The sequence below is a fragment of the Betta splendens genome, chromosome 9, assembly GCF_900634795.4.
Source record: "Betta splendens chromosome 9, fBetSpl5.4, whole genome shotgun sequence".
Classification (NCBI taxonomy): domain Eukaryota; kingdom Metazoa; phylum Chordata; class Actinopteri; order Anabantiformes; family Osphronemidae; genus Betta; species Betta splendens.
In genome coordinates, this window is record NC_040889.2 from 11,523,400 (window position 1) to 11,541,524 (window position 18,125).

Genomic DNA, 18,125 nt, shown 5'->3' on the forward strand with positions numbered 1-18,125 from the left:
TTTCTAGACTCCTGACTCCTCTGGTTTGGGCTTATAATCAGTTTAGCAGGAAGCGTTTGTGTTGATGCAGACTTGGCAACAGCTCCGTGGTTTTAGCTTTACCTCAATGAGCCCATTTAAAGCAACTGTAACTATTGTTCCCAAAGGGCTGAACACGAAACTGAGCACGGTTCTCTCACCAAGAGTCGATGTTTATGTCCAACCGCACAGGCTTGAAAATGTCCTACGTGATAAGTGTGTCTATTGTGATGATGAAACCATTGCTTCTGTGGCAGGGAGAACATGTAAATATGCTGGTCAAAGGAAGGACGCGTCAGCAGGAATGGCTGATGTTCTCTGATTAGATGGGTGAGCCTCACTGACTTACATGGGACCACAACACTTTGTATATCACAAATAGCAGTGATTATATTAATACCCGTTGGTTTCAAACAGTGACGACTGATGACTCTTAATTAGTGGGTGTGAATAACTGACAACGGGCCTGGTTTGGTCTCCTTTACAGAATGGCTCCACACATTCAACTGTTTCCAGTCCCGTATGCGTCTGACCTTTCAGGCTGTGTGTTAAAGTGATCTGTTTGCTGTCTAGTTAACGGAGGGAGGAGGAGATGAGGGAGGAGGAGGACTCCAGTGTAGAGTATGTAATAGGACACCAGCCCTCTCTGTCTGTTCTCTCCCCTCCCTCTCTCATCTCTCTGCTCTCTCTCGCTCTCTCTCTGCTCTCTCTCGCTCTCTCTCTCTCTCTCAGTCAAGCCTGTCCTGTGAGCACTTATGGAATAGCAGCATTTTTCCCTCTGGTGTCACCGGTGGAGACTGGAAACAGGTTTTAAGGAAATAAGCAAGTCCCAGGACTGGTTTGCTACAGTACCCGGGTTCACCAACTGGGACCAGCACTGGGGAAGCTCCTCAAAGGTGAGCAGGGCTATTTATTCCTTAATCCTACAGATAGAGGTTTACTTGCTGTGAGGCGAGATGCAGAGGGGACGTGGTGGATTTGGAGGCTTGGGGCTAACAGGTGCAGAGTCCCACCAGTGAGGATCGTCCAGGATAGCTGGACGAACTCAATCTAAATGATGAACAATCTGCCAAGCACATGTTTCACTTGGTTTTGCTTTTAAATCCTGTTTTTTACCCAAGACTGCTCCCCTCACATCCTTTTCCTGTTCTATCTTGCATATAATAATAATTATGAAACTGAAACTCTCTCTTTACAACTTAAGCACTGAAATTTTTCCCCTTTCTGAATTTATTGCGAGGGCTCTCTGGAATCACAGGGTTTAAATGACTCAGTCACATGTTGTTTAATCACTTGGTCTGAAGTTTTAATACTTGTAATACACACTCTTGGCTGCGCCTGCTTGTTCTGCGTGTGAGAGGACGTGTGACTAATAGAACCACTGACGACTGAATGCCAGGGTGTGGTACAGACACTCTGTCCTGTGTTGGAGCTGGACACCAAAAACTTTTTATCACTGAACTCATCTCCTCCATTCACAAAGAATTCGTGTAAAATGCTAAGTGATGTAGTTTATTAAGCTCGAATCCACATGAAAGGGCCTTTTCATCAATTTAACTTAATTGTGTTCATGTGTTTCAAAGGTTTAAGAGAATAAACAATCACAAACCAAGTCTGGAAAATGGGGAACAAAAACCTGTATTTTATTGATGAAAGCAAAAAAAAAATTGAGTGCCTCCGAAATGGTGAGATGGATTCATTAGGCACACAGCCATGGTACGCACAATAAACATAATTATCAGTACACCCCACTGGAACTATAACTCCCCACCAACTCAGCCTGACCTCCTTTTGTGAAGAGACGTTTAATTGCCATCAGACATTCCTGGCAGCTGGTGCTGGATTCACTGCAATTAATTAGTTTTTTTTATTTGAATCATGGCAACAATCAAATGACCCCTAAAGCACATTTACCTGTGGGCCCGTTAATGTACTGTAGTTGCTGCTTCGCGAGTGTGACTGTGAGATAAGCTCATTCATATTTCTAGTTTGAGTAAATCCATTGGTGGGATGTTCTAAGATGCTCTGAATTTCCCCTGATGATGACTTTAGCAGCTGTGAGACCAGCGTGTCCGTGCCAGAGCCAACCCTGCCGGATCAGCTGTCTCCCTGAAGAGAAGGCGTGGACATTCAGGACTTTCTCAAACTTGGTGGTGTCTCCACCGAACCCCGACGCAAGGCTGAGCCTCAGGACGGAGCGGAAGCTGCAGAGACGCCTCAGCTGATGGAGGCTCCGGTGGAGGGAGGGTGTGTGGATGATGTACCAGGAAAGGGGCTGCAGTATGCTGTGGAAGCTAGACTGGCCTGCACCTGAAACTGTTGTCTCACACTCCAGAAGGGAAATTTATCATATTTATGGGACAGGGGCCGGGTTCTTTTGTTTTTGCATTTGAATTGGTAATTTTTTGATATCCCTCATGTAATGCAGGCGGAGTAACGGCACTTACAGTACAACAAACTGTCTTTCTCCGACAGTGAGGTTTGTGTTGCTGCTGCAGGCGGTACACTACCTGTGCCTATCAATAATTGAGCTGCTCTTGTCCTGTTAAAGGAAAGAAACAAGATGAGGAGGAGGTAAGAGTCTCAGTGGAGGCTCTCTTGTGCACATTTAACTCATTCATATTTAAGAACGGTGCATCTGCAAAGACATAGTAAGACATCCGCCGTTGCTTGGTGTGGTTTGCACCACATGTCTGTTTTATTCTAGTGAAGCTGCCACATGCCAGGACACAATGGTTTGTTAAAGACTGTTTGAGGTCAAACACACACAAATACCTGGGCTTCATTTTAGTTGGGCTCTAAACATCTAAATGTGCTCCAATACATTTGGAGACTGTCATCAAACACTTCAAATCAATACTTCACATCAAACACAGATTTGAGGTCAGTCTCCATTAGTTGTTTTACGTTTAATTGTGTCTCATCCAACTGTGGTGCATTATTTCCTTTTTCTCTGCAGACTGTAGACTGGTGTTGGTTCCTCCCGAGCCGTGCAGCCATGGAGCCACCTCCGGCGCTGGCTGTTGTGCTTTCCCTCCTGACCGTCTCGCTCTTCTCCGCTGGGGTCTGTAGCCTCCCGCAGCCTCTGCCCAGAGTCTTCCTCTCCTTCGAAGGTAAGGAACAACAAATGGACCCCCTCTGAAATGAATGCAAACAATCAGCTTATGGTCCCTGCAGATGTGGGGATGTCGCTGTAATGCTGTGCGCTCGACCAGTTTGCCTCGACTGCTAACTTCCTAAACAGAGTCCTGGAGCCTTTTTCTTAGACAACCTAGTGTTCGGCTGCATAAACCTGGGCCTCAGCAGGAGGTGGCACTGCTCGTAGAGCTACCCTGAATCTGTTCCTAGTTAAGTTTTAATCACACCAGTCTGTTCTGAAGGCCCGTGGATATTGTTGGTGCTGCTAGTTCTGATTCTCCTGTTTTATTTAATTTCTTTGACATAGATTGTTTAATGAATTTTTGATGCTCTGCTCCCTTGAAATGAGAGTGAACTTTCAGGGTAAGCGAGTGTGCAGACCTGTGAATGTGAACGTCTGTTCAAGTTCAGTCCCACAGAAGGACGCTGAAGCAGGTGTTGTGTTTTTAGATTGTGAATGGAACACGTATTTTCCTGGGTTGTTTCATTCTTTCCTTAAAGCTTTTACTCCCGTTGGGTCATTTTATTCATTTCTTGTTCCGTGTGTGTCTTATATTTTTGTTTCCATATATTCTTTTTTATTCTTTCTGCCTGCTTCTGCTCTGTGTGCTTTGAGTTGTTGTACAATATTTAATGGCTCAGGAGGAAAAATTTTAGTTGTAATGACTAGAAACTTCACCATTACTAACTTGGCCTCTGTTCACCACTTCACTCTATTTATTCAGTCCTCGGTGTTCCAAAGAGGCAGCTTAAAAGGTTAGAGGTGTCCATGCTGAACATGTGCCAGTCCCTGCAATCCTGGAATGCTCGATTCCCTTTTCGAGTGCGGATTAAATGTGACTTGTGTTTCTTACTGTAAACGTGTTTCACCTCAGGCAGAACCATAAATGGAGTTTGACAGCATCCTCCTAATTCTTTAATAGGCTCCGGATTTTATTTTATTCGTGCTTCGGGAAACGGTGTGCGCGTTACTGTGTCCCGGGACGTATTGACCGTAGTTGAACTTATAGCTGGGGAAGAGCAAAGGACATGTTAAAGGGACATATACTCAAACCTAAACAATTGCTGTCAAGTATGAGTTTAAATTTCAGTACCTTAGGCCACATATGAACCTTTGTTTTCAAGTTTGAAAAGACGACGGGGTTCATAAATCCTTGTCTGCTGAGCACTACAGTAGATGTACAGTAGGGAGACTCCTCAACCCTTAGGTGGAAAATCGTTTCTCCTCTCAACACTGCAAGTCTTTGCCGAGACAAGATTTCAAAGAGTTTGGATTTAGTCCAAAAGCGTAGCGTCTCCGAGGGGGTAGAAAGAGCAGGTGGTTGCTCCTGGAGTCGGGATCCGTCTGCTTCAAGATGTGAAGACCTGTTCATTATTATGAGCTGGACTTAACTAAGCAAGGAAAACAAACTAGCGAGCAGCGTTGTGCATGGATCACGCTTCAGTATCCTCCCCCTGAAATCTAATCCAGGGGTAAGGCAGGTTCACGGGACTCCCGGCGTAGCCTCACATCCTGCAGAGAACTTGCTGTCGCTGACATTCCTCTTTCCCCTGACTGTGCTTACTCCTGTGTTTCAGAGGCGCGCACAGCCAGACCGCGAATAAAGCCGCAGAATGAACACTGACAATTGCAGCTAACCCATATCTCAAACGGTGTCCTCCTCTACCATCTCCCACTACATAGAGCTTCCCTGTAGCATAAAAGATAATGACTCTGCTCCATTAATCTGTCTGAGAAAACGTTGGATAAACTTCACAAAAATGTTACAACTTGCTTGGCCTGGATTCATTGCTTCTTTTGAGAACCAACCAGTGAGTCACACTCATGCACCTTTACAAAACTATCGACTAATTCGGAGCAGACAAACAAAAGTAACTGGTAAAATTTTCTGTTCAGCAAGGCTTGATTTAAACAGTATTAATCATCGACATCAACTCTCAAACTGTTCCAGTCCAAATGCAATCAAAGCTGCTAAAATGTGCCATTTGAGTCCTGTGTTTTTGATCAGGATCATTTAACCTCATCAGCGGTTCGACCTCGTTTTGGAAAAGCTCCAGCATTCAATACAGTAATAACCGTGATATACGTACATTCAGTGCATGTCAAGCTATGAAGGGTGTTTATTTGAAAATGAACAGCCCAGCACAGGCTTTTGAGGGACACAGTGTAGGTTTAGCCTGGTTGACTATAGGAGAGATTGATTAAGATGATGTTGGTCATTTAATCAGCACTTTAGAGCCACATGGGCTTCCACAGCTTGAACAGACCCAAGTGTGGAGATGTGGAAGCAGGCCTAAGAGGGCGGATACACCAGATCCATGCTGTACTTGCTTTTATCATGCCTCATTTGTACCTTCAATCACCCTCATTATTCACGGACTTACCAAATTCTACATCACCCCTTTGCAAGAAGGAGAGAGGACAAAGAATTGAGGATAAGAACTTTTTGATCTACTTCTTTCATTAGTTTTAAATTGACTAATGACAGAGTTATGGGTTTTTATTGGCCTGTTAAATGCATCTTAAAGACACACACACCAGATCTGAATTAATAACAGCATGAAGTACTGTAGCTCTTTGTGTTCTACAAAAGGTCAAGGGGTTAAAGTTCAATGCTGGCAGCTAGAGCCAGAAGCAGACTGGGATGGTTTCTTATACGAGACAACTTCCTCCTCTGCTCCACATTAGCCTCATGCATTAGCGCCTCTACCTTGCAGTAGTTAGCGCAGTAAAGCTGGTGGAGTAAAAATCAGCGACTCTCTGTGATTACTTTGCAAAGCACCGGCCTGTTGAAGCGTTCAGCAGAAGCGTACAGGAACATGTTACAAATAGCTATAGGTTACTGGTGCGCGTGTTCTCTGAGGCTGAAGCTGGTGCATATGTGGATAGACAAGAGTGTGTACATGCATTTTCCCCAAACGCATGTCCTAAGATGTCTATCTAATTGCCAGAGATGCAGCATGGACATTCTCTGCAGCGGGCCCCAGCTTGTGGCCCCAGCTCCTCTGGGGCAGACGCCGTGCAATGTTTGACAGATCCTCCGTCATGCCTTCTTTTTCTGGCCGTCTCTGTGTATTTATCCATTCCTGCGTCTGACCTTGCGGTCCCTGTTGAATATTTTCTTATTTCTCTTCTGCAACATGTTGAAAGGTAATCAATGGTCATCAGTAGGAACCAAGCGTGTGTCTATTGAGGCTAGCCAAGGTCAACGAACCCTCCCTGGGTTGAAGGTTGGCATTATCACAAATCAATTACCTATTCTTCTCAATCTATTCATGCATATTTGTTTAAACTGCTTGTTGTGTAGTGCATGTTTAAAGTCTAGGTGGTTCAATAACTGCTCTCATAGTGGAATGTTTCCGTCAGCTGAGCAATACTTCATGCAATTTGCTATCTCGATGTTATGGCTTAATACAGATAATGATCTGTTAATGAAAATGTTTTATTACTTGGATTTTCTTTAAGCACCTGAAGTACATAATTAAAACCTTTTGTCTGCCACTGCCAAGAACAAAGCACAGCAGGGAAAAGTGTCATTGTCAATTGTCAGGAGTTCCACCTTTTTCCTTTGGCTTCCCACTATTAAAAACATTCTATCTGTTCTGAGCCCCCATGACAGTAAACGTGACAGATTCACTGTCCCTTTAGTTGAGCGGGAAACTATCGTTTGCAGGTGAGAGTTCAAGGGCTCAAAGGCAGTAAGGCTGAGGGTACAGGCCGGCTCAGCGTGGACCCACAGCTGATGGTGACATATGAAGGGGAGGCCAGGTGCTAATTGGGGAACTGGGAACGCAAACTAACTGGCCGTTTGGCTACTGTGACGGATGGTTGTCGTCTCCGGTTTCAGCTCCAGCGGGGAATATTAGCCAACACCTTAGCAGGTCAGCTGTGCAGTGAAACCAGTAGTTGACATTAGTGGTGGATATCATCACTCTGCACACATGCACGCAGCCAAGGGAGGAAACGCACTCGGCTCTCGCATGTCACACTGCGATACGTCTGCTGCAAGACGCCAAAGTGAGAGACGGCATAAGAGCTCAGGCATTCTGTGCAGCCGTATGATTCCCATCAACGAGGTCAGGATCTAGATAATTGGTGACAGACAACTAGTGGTAAACTAATGACATACAGGACGTATGAAGTCTTCCTTCTTCGATCCAACGCTGGCGTCTCGCCCTGACAAGTAGTCGCAGTACCGTAAATGTGTTTATCCTGTCTGCATTTGAGTGCAGCTTTCCTGGGAATGTGGAGCACGTCTGTTGGACAGACAATTGGACGACTCTGTCAGTCGGTGCAGGACTCGCTGGGTGGTCTGCAAACCCACAAACAACACCTTTACTTTCATTCCGCTATATTTACTGTACAAGGCACCAGTCATTAATGTATACCATGAGTCCCCAAGGAGAATGAATTGCACTCCCATTTGGGCAGCAGCCGTTATTTATCTGTAGGGGGCCTGCCAGTTGCCAGGATGGAGTTCTTCCCTGGTGGAGTATGTGCGAGTCCACCAGAGCTGTGTTAGGTAAGTGCAGCCATCCAGAACGGAACCAAAGAGCCCTCAGCATTGTCCGGACAAAGAGCACCAGTATTTGGCAGCGAGGGTGATGTCAGGCCTCCATGATGAGACCCTCTCCTTGAGAAAGGAGATGGATTCCAAAGCCCCTGCTTCAATATTTATCAAGACGGGCGATCGGGCGCTCTTGACAACCACAAAGCAAGTTCCTCTTGAACTGCACTGAGAGCATGGAGTTAATTTATTCGGGTAGAAAGCCATTTGATGAGGCCTGATTTGCATGGGAGACACTAATGTTGATCCTTAATTGGCACGCTGTCCAAACATGAAGTGTTAATTAGGTGCTGGGACCTTTTGGCTTGAGTTCAGACACTAGTGTTAATCAAAAGCCCAACACTCCAGTCAAACAGTGACCTCTATTAAAGTGGTTGTTCCACAAGAGCTAAAAGCTCTAAACAAATGTTCTGATGCAGGAGCCCCGCTTGCTGCTTCATGCAGATCCAAGATGATACATAAATCATTGCAGGCAGATACTTGTGAGGCGACTTCCTTCCTTGGGTGCATCTGAAGCACTTTACTGCGTCACAATAGCACTTATATCCTATTGTTTACTTTTGTGTTGTGCCACAACTTGAAACCGTCAGTTGGCAGCAGCTCAGGAAACCGTCTGAAAACAGTTGCCTCCCTCATAAAGATGCCACAGAGTTTCTAGCCGCTGTGACTCACAGCTGATGATGCTGCATTACGGCAAACCTCTGCTTGTCCGAACCAAAGGCACGGAAGAAGCGGAAGAAGTGAAGAAAACCTCGGTTGCTCGGCCGTGCGAGCTATTTTGGTGGGCTGTCAGAAAGTCGTGTGGGGTTGACAACCTGAGAGAAGCCTCCCTTTGGTCGTTCCTCTGCTGGCTATATAATCACAACAGAAAAAGCAGCGAGGCAGCTAAATGAGCACTGCAGTCTGCTCTCGGGGCTTTAATTGCTGCAATACAAACTGGGACACAATGACAGGTCCTGTCTTGTTTGGCTTTTCACAGCACATAAAGGAGGATTTTTTTTTTTTTTTTACTTTTTCTCAGGGGGACTCGGTCGCTTGTTGCCTCTCCGGGTTGTTACTGCTGTGTCTGTGCCCATGAGCAATCAATGTTTTTAGGCTTTACAGAGCTGAATTATCCGCCACAGCGATCACAGCTTGTAGCTGCTTCAGATGACTTTTAGCAAGGTTGTAGTAGCAGCAAAGACAAAGGCTACAGTCTGCTTTAATGAGCCCACTGGCTGCATTTCATTGCTTATTAGAATCGGTACAGTATTAGCTGTAGATAAACCTTGACCATTAATGAAGAAAGCTTCAGCTGTCCTCGTGTCGGGAAGAACCGTATGACTACTGGTTTACTCACGGGTCAAAGGTCACAGGCATACATAATAGAAAACCCACCAACTGTCATATTTTAAACGCGTTCATCTGCAATGAGGACAGCAGCAAGATGAAACAAATGGAACGTGACTCTCTATCACCTTCAGCGTTCCCCCATCAGACGTGTGCACCCCACCTATTCATCTCCGTATTATAAAACCCCTGAGGATCCCCTGTCTCTGCACGGGTTTATTATTCTATTAGGATTATTCTAGCGTTCAGAATAAACAGTGGATATTTCTCCACCCTCTTCCACGAGACGCTCACACTATTTCTTGGACTGATGTCCACTCACAGTTTTGACTCTCTATCCTATTGTGGAGTCTTGTGACCTCAACAATAAGGAATGCACATAAACTCATGACTAATGAACCACATGTGGTCCGCAAAAAGAGTAACACTGCCGATCTGGCTTTGGTTTTCTTGTTTTGATTAATTGTCTAATTTTCAAAATCTGTGAGGATAATGAAAAGAACTTGATAATAGGCCACAGTAGAATAACTCAGCGCTGCTTTCACGTCAGTCTACAAAGGCCTCATGTGAAGGTTATGAGCTGGCATGGATTCTGTAAACACTTGGTCTCTGTGTGTATATTGAATGACTCCAAAATCCTTGACAGTGGTTCAGCTCCGTTTCTATGATAAAGCAGGTGCACCATCTGGCAAACGGGACCGTCTGAAGTCGGTCCGCGTTGCTGCAGCAGGGCGAGTATGACTCATATGTTTGATTGTGATTGAAAGCAGCACACTGGGAAGGTTTTGGCTTTGGAGAATTTTTGTTTGCCCCTGATGGATAAACGCCACACCCCTCAGTGGATGGACGCTGTCAAAAGACGTACAACACAACATCAGTGTCGGGTGAATATTAAAGTAGATGACAGTCAGTTGTTTTGTATTGAAAGTAGTAACAATACATTATCTTCATTAGGTGACATAAGCTTCATTCCTAAAGGTACATGTAACATTAGACAATGACATCACTTGATGATAGCACTGGATTAAACTCAATAAAAACAGTTGTTAGCCATAAAGCATCTAGTTTGTAAAAACTTTGATTGTGTGATGTAATGTTGTTTTGTGTCTCGTTTGTTTTCTGTGGCTGTGTTCTGTGGAAACCATGCAGTTAAAACCGTTTGTAAGTGGCTTTCGATTGGATGTTTCGGCCTTTGGAATTGTTTGTGAGACGTTGGTGAGCTTAGCGGCAGCTATTTTAGCTAACGTTTTCAAAAACAAACCAGTCATCACAGAGACTTAAATCACCACATGTGCTGTTATGTCACTCGCTGTCAGTCAAAATGCAGCTTTTGGACTCCAAAAAAACACAATAACGGCCCAGCTTAGCTGAGAAAATGCTGTTTATTACTTTCTTTACCATCATAAAAGCAGCTTCTCTCACGCGTCCTCTTTTCTCAAGCTTTTGGGGCTAGTGTTAAACTTGAGTGCTGTGGTTCTTCCACTTAAACATGCTGAAAATGAACTGTGTAAAAGTGAAAGTGCTGCTCAGACTAAGCTGCGACCTTAAAGCTAAGAACAGGAATGTTTAAATTAGGATTTAGCTCCCAGGCCAAAAAATAAATACACAGACACAGTTTGTAGTTTAAGGTTTTGCTAAATCACCTCTAAGAACGTTATTTTGGGAACAATGCTGTGTTTTTAATTATCCTGGGTGCATGTCACATCTTTGCCTGTTCACCAGATAATATTGGCTCTGCACAAAGCTCTCCGTGATGCTATCTTTGCGGCTTTGAAGCTTCCAGGCTGATGCAATCTGGCTTTTAGAAGTCAGCCTTTTCATTAAACACACGTCTGCCTGACAGCTTGCCTCCATTCATAATTTTATTCTTCTGTAATTCTAGTAAGAGCCGGGTTGTTTTTGTGTGCATGTTCTTCATTATGCACCAGACGAGGTCCTCTGCACTTTGGATAATATCTGGTTTAAAAATAACTTGTTCTCACCTTGAGACGTTAACCGTATAAGGCAGTTTACCTAACCATGGTGAGCATCAGTGGTCGTGGGAAAGCGTTCTGTGACTGAAGTGGTTAGCTCATCTTTGTTTAACATTAACCACTCCAGGCTTTACACGACGAAAGCATCAAACAAAATCCTGTGATCAGAGCGAAGGAGAGCCACAGAGAAAAGCCACTTTTCCTCAAGATTAAAGGGCCCAGCCTCAAAAGTGAATGTCACAATAATGAAAATGTGACTTTAGCCCAAGGCATTGAAGTAAAGTGCAGCAACCTGTTTGTTGATTGGATGAAGGGGGCACAAAAGAGGCTCAGAGAAGGTCAATGGAGGGGAGGAAGCCGAGGGTGCACGTCTACACGGGCCCAAGCTTTCAGCGATTGGAAAAGTGATAAATATGCATAAGTTCAGCTTCAACAGTGAAGACCTTTGATGGTGTGGTGGAGAGCAAATAACTGAAAATAACTGTCTGAGGATGTTTACTGCATGTGCATGAACAATGTGGGCTTTTAATGAGCAGACAAGGCTCTGCAGGAAGACGTGAGTCCTCTGTAGCTGCAGCTTCTTTTCAGCAGACTGCATGAAAGTTAAGTCGAACTGGAAGCACTAAACTGTTGGCTCATTATCCCATGTCCATAACAGTCCATAACAGGGAAACTAGACTTTATGCAGTGATGTCATATAGTAGAGCAGTTTATTAACTCTTACAGGTGTGGAAAGCTCCAACTTAATAGTTTTATTTTATATACTGTATACTTTTTCATTTCGTCCCATCAGTCCTTTTACAGATCTTGGGGAAAGGTAGGGGAAAATACCACAAGGTCCTGTCTCATGCTGGTGTTTGACACACTCATATCACATCCATAGTGAGTTTTCTTTTCAGATCCTTTTTGCACAAGCATGGGCATAGGTAAAGCTGGCTTGTTTTCATTAGCGATCACATGTGGGTTGGTCTCTAGCTGCGTGAGTTTCTCATGAGTTTCATTTAGTAGAAATACAAATAAGATAATATGAGAATGTTCTTCTGCCATGTTTCCTTTCAGCTTTGTTTCTCTCTGTGTGTCTCAGACCTGCAGGCCTCGCAGTCCTTTGAACACTACAGCATATCAGACAAGGCCATGGACTACAGACTCCTGCACATGGATGAGGACCAGGACAGGATGTATGTGGGTTGCAAGGACCACGTGCTCTCGATGGACATTAATAATATCACCTACGGAACGCTTAAGGTCAGCATATGCTTGTACTTATACAGGTAATGTAACATCTTTTCTATCACTGCCTCAAAAGGGAAAATGGAAAGGTTGAACAGCCTGTGAGATTCGTCATCAAGCCGTTCCACTGGATATTATTCAAATCACTGTGGTGATATGCAAATTGCCATACATTTGGCTTGATCAGAACACTTTAGGGGTTATTTAAAAGAGCCATTAAAACGCCCGAGCTCTGTGATGACTGATTGGGCATCCAGTGAAGGAGCGATCCTCGGCGTAATTGACAGCCATGAAGTGCATAAACAGATGGAGCAGCGTTTAGGTTCCCCCCAGGGAGAGCTGCAACATCCATTTTTTTAACAAGCCAATTGCTTGATGTATTCATCGAGTGGGACCTTCGTGCACCTCCATCAGGTTTCAAAACACATTTTCCACAGCCGCTTCTCTCTAAACAGAAACTTTTGGAACATTACTTTTGTTCATTTACCAAAAACAAATCCCTGTGATTTCTGCTTGTGTAAATGGGATATGATCTAAACCCGAATTGTTGTGTGCACTGTACGTCTTCCTGTTTGTCTGTAAATGCTCTGGTGTTTCTACCACTAGGCGTTCTGGCCTGCATCTACCAGCAAGATAGAGGAATGCCAAATGGCAGGCAAGGACCCTACGGTAAGCACGCTAAGCCCTCATTACCCTCCTGTTGAGTCACTGGGGACTATTTAAAATAGTAAAAAAGTAAATAATCAATTAACGTAAAGAACCTGTGAAATTATACAGCATGGTGCCAATGGGAACAAAACTAATCAATTATATTAGAATCCAGATAATTAAGATACCAGAACATCCCAGTGGTTGTTAGCCTTTTCAGCTATATTAGTCGACCTCTCTAAGTTTTTTCAGCTGTTCATAGATTCTTTCCTCCAAGTGGATCTGCAGCAGAAATGTGCGTGCCGCCTCCTGGGATTTACCTCCTCCCATCTGTGAGCTTGTGTCGGCTCCAGCCACATGTGCAGCAGGCAGCAGATGTCTGCAGGGTCACAGCCCGGTGTGGGAGCAGGGAGGGCCAAGGATTGCTGTGGAAAAATGAAGCGGGATCGAGGCTGTTGAATGCGACACGGCTCATTGACGCAGAGATTTTATAACCCGGCCTGATTCTGAGCAGCACTTGTTAGCTGCAGCAGGATTTAATGAAGACGTACAGCGAGACTGAGGAGACAGATTCCTCCTCCTACTCTGCTTTTCCTCTAATTGGGTTGGACCGGAATAAATACATGCTCTTTCTCAGGGAGAACAGGAGACTAGAAGGAGAAAATAAAAGGATACGTAACTTTATGCTAAAAGTCAAGGCCTATTTTTAAAACTACCTTTGTAAGTTCCCATAAAAAGCATCACAGGACGACTAGCACAGCCAGACTGTCCCACATTCTTCATCTTTCCGCTCTCTGATACTAGCAGGGGTAATAGTCCAGTGTGTGAGCCACTTGTGCTGCTCAGACAGACAAGCGGCCTGCTGCAAATATCTGGGTGAGCCATCTCCATGTGGAGCTGCTTTCTGTTTGTGTCCTCTTGGAAGTGTTTCCTACCACAGTATATTTAGATTTCTCTCAACCATAATGCTCCTTCACCGCTTTGTCATGGGTGAATCCAACCTTCCATCCATCTGTTATGGTTACTTTCCCCATCTGTATATATTCATTTCCCCTTCTCCAATAGACAGAAGTCAAGCAGAAGCCCAGAGACAGCGAGCATCGTTGTTTGTGTGAAGTATAGATTAGATTGATTAAGCCTCTTTGCTGCCTCCACTTTAAACCACCCTCGATCGCCACTTGACTCAGACACAGTCAGAACGGCTGCATGCGTATGGTCGGGACACATGAATGTAAAACAGAATACGTCTACACATGAAACGGAGACGGTTGGCACGTCTATATGTGACTGCGTGGGGCTGACATCAGAGACCGTGTGGCTGCAGGCCTCAGACCCAGTGGGCGTATGAGAGTGTTATGAGATGAATCAGAGATAAGTGAGGAGAAAGTCACAGAGAGAGAGAGAGAGGACGAGTAAGCAGGTGGAATGTCTGTAACACAAATGGGCGTGCGACGGTAAAGATCTGCTGCTGCCCTCTCTGAAAATGTTCACTGACTGTGATCTAGCTCAGCTGTCCTTCCTGCAGCCATGGCCAAGGATTTGCGCTTTTTGGCAGTGACGTTCTTAATATTGTTATATTTCATCATCTCTCTTCATCTCTGTTAACTGTCTTCTTCAGCACGGCTGTGGGAACTTCGTCCGAGTGGTGCAGCCTTACAACAGAACTCACCTGTTCATGTGTGGAAGCGGCGCCTACAGTCCTGTCTGCGTTTACGTCAACAGGGGCCGCAGACCAGAGGTGAGCGCACGGAGGCCGACGGAAGGCGTTAGCTGGATGGTCAACAGGCACAAGCATCTCTGGAGCTGGGAAGCATTATGGAGATGCTGACATAGACTCCATAGCTTCATGCAGGCAGCGTTTTCGTTTGATCTCGCATGCAAAGTAATGCTGAGGGTAAGAGGCGAAACTGGTAGAGGTGCTTAGTAAAGGGCTGTTTTCTGGGCACTCGGATCTCATCACCAGCCACGCAGCAGGGAGGCCCTCCAGGAGCAAAGTGCTCACAGAGTGAATAACATCTAGCCACAGACGGCCAACTGCTGCCAAACACTAATGGGCAGAGCGAGAGCGCTGCCGTCCAGGCTCTTTCCGCGCTGACCTACAGTACTCGTCATTTGAGGGGCCGATTTGCTGTTTGCAGCACGGCAGTGTCTCAACTAAAGGGATTTGTTAAGTACAACAAGCTGCAGCAGGAGGCCGACTGCAGGCTCACAGGGAGGACCCCTGCCCAGAGAACAGGCCTCACGCCAACAATGCACTGCAGATCTGATTCTCAAAACAAAAGTCTTAAAGTTGTAATTCACTTTTTTAGACCTGCAGTACATCAAGTGTAACACACATTCACAGAGTCCTACAGTTTTACTGACTCAATTAGATTTTTATTGGAGTTTCTTTTATGAACTGTTAAATTCACATGAAACGTTTATGATGATGATTTACTACATGTAGAAATATATTTAATTATTAAAACAATGTTTTTTAACTTTTAAAACTGTCAAAGGAGTAAAAATGTCAGAAGCACATTTGCCCGTATGAATGTGTTAAAGGCTTTTCAGTGTCAGCCCACTTACACATCATCCTCTGCTCTAAAGGCCAAACAGCTGCGCTTCTCTCCTGCATAAGCATAACACAACTTTTAAGATTTATTGTAACATGGAATAATTGAAATGGAAATGTTTTGCAGTGTAGAGGTTAATGACAGCTTCTAACAGATAGAGTGAGTCCACCTCTTGGCGCACACACGTTTTTTCCTGGATAAATGCTCTGTGGATGACGTCACTCATCCCCATTCAGGGACGCTACACCAGCAGCTACAAGGCAGAGCAAAACAGGAAGGGACACAGGGCTGTGTTTATTTGCAGTGCAGTTTGAGTGTAAGGTGAGGGTGAAGGTGGGTGGGCAGAGGTGGCTCGAGGGCATTTGCTACGTGAGATAAATTCACCATGTGACTTCCCCTCTTCTGTGTGACAGGAGCAGATTTTTCACATCGACTCGAAGACGGAATCTGGAAAAGGGAGATGCTCCTTCAACCCTGAAGTGAACACAGTCTCCGTCATGCTCAGTAGGTGCCTCCCACGTTCCCCTGCACGATTGCGCCCTTTTAAAACCCAGAACAAACCAAAGTGCAGCTGCTGTATTAATAAAATGTTATTACAAACTCTTTCACGTCGGGCTGCACCCTTGTCTCTGCCCAGTCCTCTGTCCTTTGATCTTTGATCTTTTTGAGTGGTGTTGGGTAGCTGGTGAAATGCCTAAAGGCGGCACGCTCAGCTTTCTGACACCTGAGCATGGCTATGTCAGCAGCAGCTCTGCCAACGCTGCGAGCTCCCTCAGGAGAGCCAGAGGGTAGAGTAACCCAGCAGGACGGGAGGACGAGCGGGAGCAGTGTCTTTATGCTTTGGTGTGTGCGCCTTCTTTCAGACCAGGAGCTCTTCTCGGGCGTCCACATTGACTTCATGGGGACAGATGCTGCCATCTTCAGGAGCCTGACCAAGAGAAATGCAGTGCGGACAGACCAGCACAACTCTAAATGGCTGAGTGGTAAGTAACTAGGTCATGTGTACATGCGGCCTGTCCACGCAATGATTTTAATTACCCATGCATGAATTGATTCCTCTCTTAGAGCCAATATTCATCGATGCCCACCTGATCCCAGATGGAACAGACCCCAATGATGCCAAGTTGTATTTTTTCTTCCGTGAGAGGTTGACGGATAACAGTGGTAACACTAAGAACATCCACACCATGGTGGCCAGAGTGTGTCCAGTAGGTCCCTCTGCTTTTCCTTTGTGCGATAACTCACTGTTGCATTGTTGTTAAAGCTGTCATGTGCTTTTCCTCCAGAACGACATTGGGGGACAGCGGAGCCTGGTGAACAAGTGGACCACCTTCCTCAAAGCCAGGATGGTGTGCTCAGTCGTGGAGGAGGACGGAACTGAAACGCACTTTGATGAACTTGGTGAGTGAATGACAACTGTTTTTACGGAGTTTCTATCCTCCATCATCCTGATTCCAGATATCCCGCTGCTTTGTCCACAAACCGCCTTCGGTTTGCTTCGGGATTAGGACGATCACGGATGTGTTTTCCCCTTCAGAAAGCATGTTTTTGCTGGAGACTGATCAACCCAAGGGCTTGTTGGTGTTTGGAGTCTTCACGTCCACAAGGTAAGACTGACAACAATGAAGCCAGCGCCAACATTCCTGCAGGCCTTCGGTGGTTATCTTATTTGCTGACAGGACATCATTGGGTGGGGACGTGCTTGTCAAAAGGCCAGTTATACAGAGACGATGTGCATTATCATTTAGCGAGACCATATGGTCTTCATTCTGATGGCGACCAGCAGTGTGCACAGACAGCACAAGGGATGCAAAAAGAGTATCAATGGAGAATATCTTAAACCCATAAGGGGAAGAATTGGACCTGAAGACAAGGATAGAGGCAGCATCTGATATGCATAGAGTGACACTGAAATATAGATATGCTAGATATGCAGAGCAGAAACCAGGACATTTGTTGAATTTCTTGTAAAATAAATATGATCATAAAGGAAACACGCCTTTACCCAATACTGTGTAGACCACATAAATACACTATTTAACTGCGGTCTGATCAGCAGGATGTTTGAAGGCTTGGTCACTTGATCCACCAATATGTCCTGAATTCGTTCTTTCTGGTTAAGCTGGGAGAATGATGCCACGGGACTGAGGCTTTGCGGTGGGATCGGGCTACATTTGTGCTTCTCTCTCAAATAGCAAAGCCAAAGCAAACTCTGAGGTCCTGGGCTCGATGTGCCTGACTTCGTCTGCTCTATGATGAGCAGCATGACTTTAAATGACTGGGCCAAAACACATCAGATCAGTTGTTGGGTGGAAATAGATGAGGCCACCAGGAGAGTACATCCTCAGGAACAACCACAAAATATTTTACCTGGTAGTCTGGAGTGTTTGGGTTGTGAGGAACAGTTCCCACTGTTGGTTTCATTGGAAGTATGCATCTCATTTCCTCAGCTCCGTGTTCAAGGGCTCGGCCGTGTGCGCGTACAACATGGCAGACATCCTCACCGTCTTCAACGGGCCCTTCGCTCACAGAGAGGGGCCCAGCTTTCAGTGGGTGGCGTTCCAGGGACGCATTCCTTACCCTCGGCCAGGAACTGTGAGTTCACCTTGAGGTCGTGCTCCAGAACAAAATAAGAGTTAAAATATCAATCCTAGAAAATCTGATAT

The 18,125-nt window shown here is 45.2% G+C and overlaps 1 protein-coding gene and 1 long non-coding RNA gene across 8 annotated transcripts in view; one reads left to right on the top strand and one right to left on the bottom strand.

The window, feature by feature from the left end:
* The window catches only part of sema3c (sema domain, immunoglobulin domain (Ig), short basic domain, secreted, (semaphorin) 3C), a 37,544-nt gene that overhangs the window by 13,482 nt on the left and 5,937 nt on the right, over positions 1-18,125 (top strand). Inside the window, exons 4-16 of one of the 6 annotated variants that reach the window (XM_029162694.3) lie at positions 276-348; positions 506-639; positions 751-914; positions 2,978-3,131; positions 12,111-12,271; positions 12,863-12,925; positions 14,523-14,642; positions 15,873-15,963; positions 16,323-16,442; positions 16,525-16,667; positions 16,746-16,860; positions 16,997-17,066; positions 17,910-18,054. In XM_029162694.3, the coding sequence (XP_029018527.1) occupies positions 3,017-3,131; positions 12,111-12,271; positions 12,863-12,925; positions 14,523-14,642; positions 15,873-15,963; positions 16,323-16,442; positions 16,525-16,667; positions 16,746-16,860; positions 16,997-17,066; positions 17,910-18,054 (1,143 nt within the window). In that variant the 5' untranslated portion in view covers positions 276-348; positions 506-639; positions 751-914; positions 2,978-3,016. The other 5 variants (XM_055512085.1, XM_055512084.1, XM_029162695.3 and 2 more) reach the window with 5 other exon arrangements.
* Positions 3,035-4,487, bottom strand: LOC121202473 (uncharacterized). Of its 2 annotated transcripts, none has more exons than XR_005898111.2 (3): positions 4,251-4,487; positions 4,011-4,166; positions 3,035-3,156 (listed from the first exon to the last, which is right to left on the bottom strand). It is a non-coding gene; the product is annotated as an uncharacterized LOC121202473 (long non-coding RNA). The 2 variants fall into 2 exon arrangements; XR_005898112.2 differs by having other exon boundaries at positions 3,036-3,156; positions 4,027-4,166.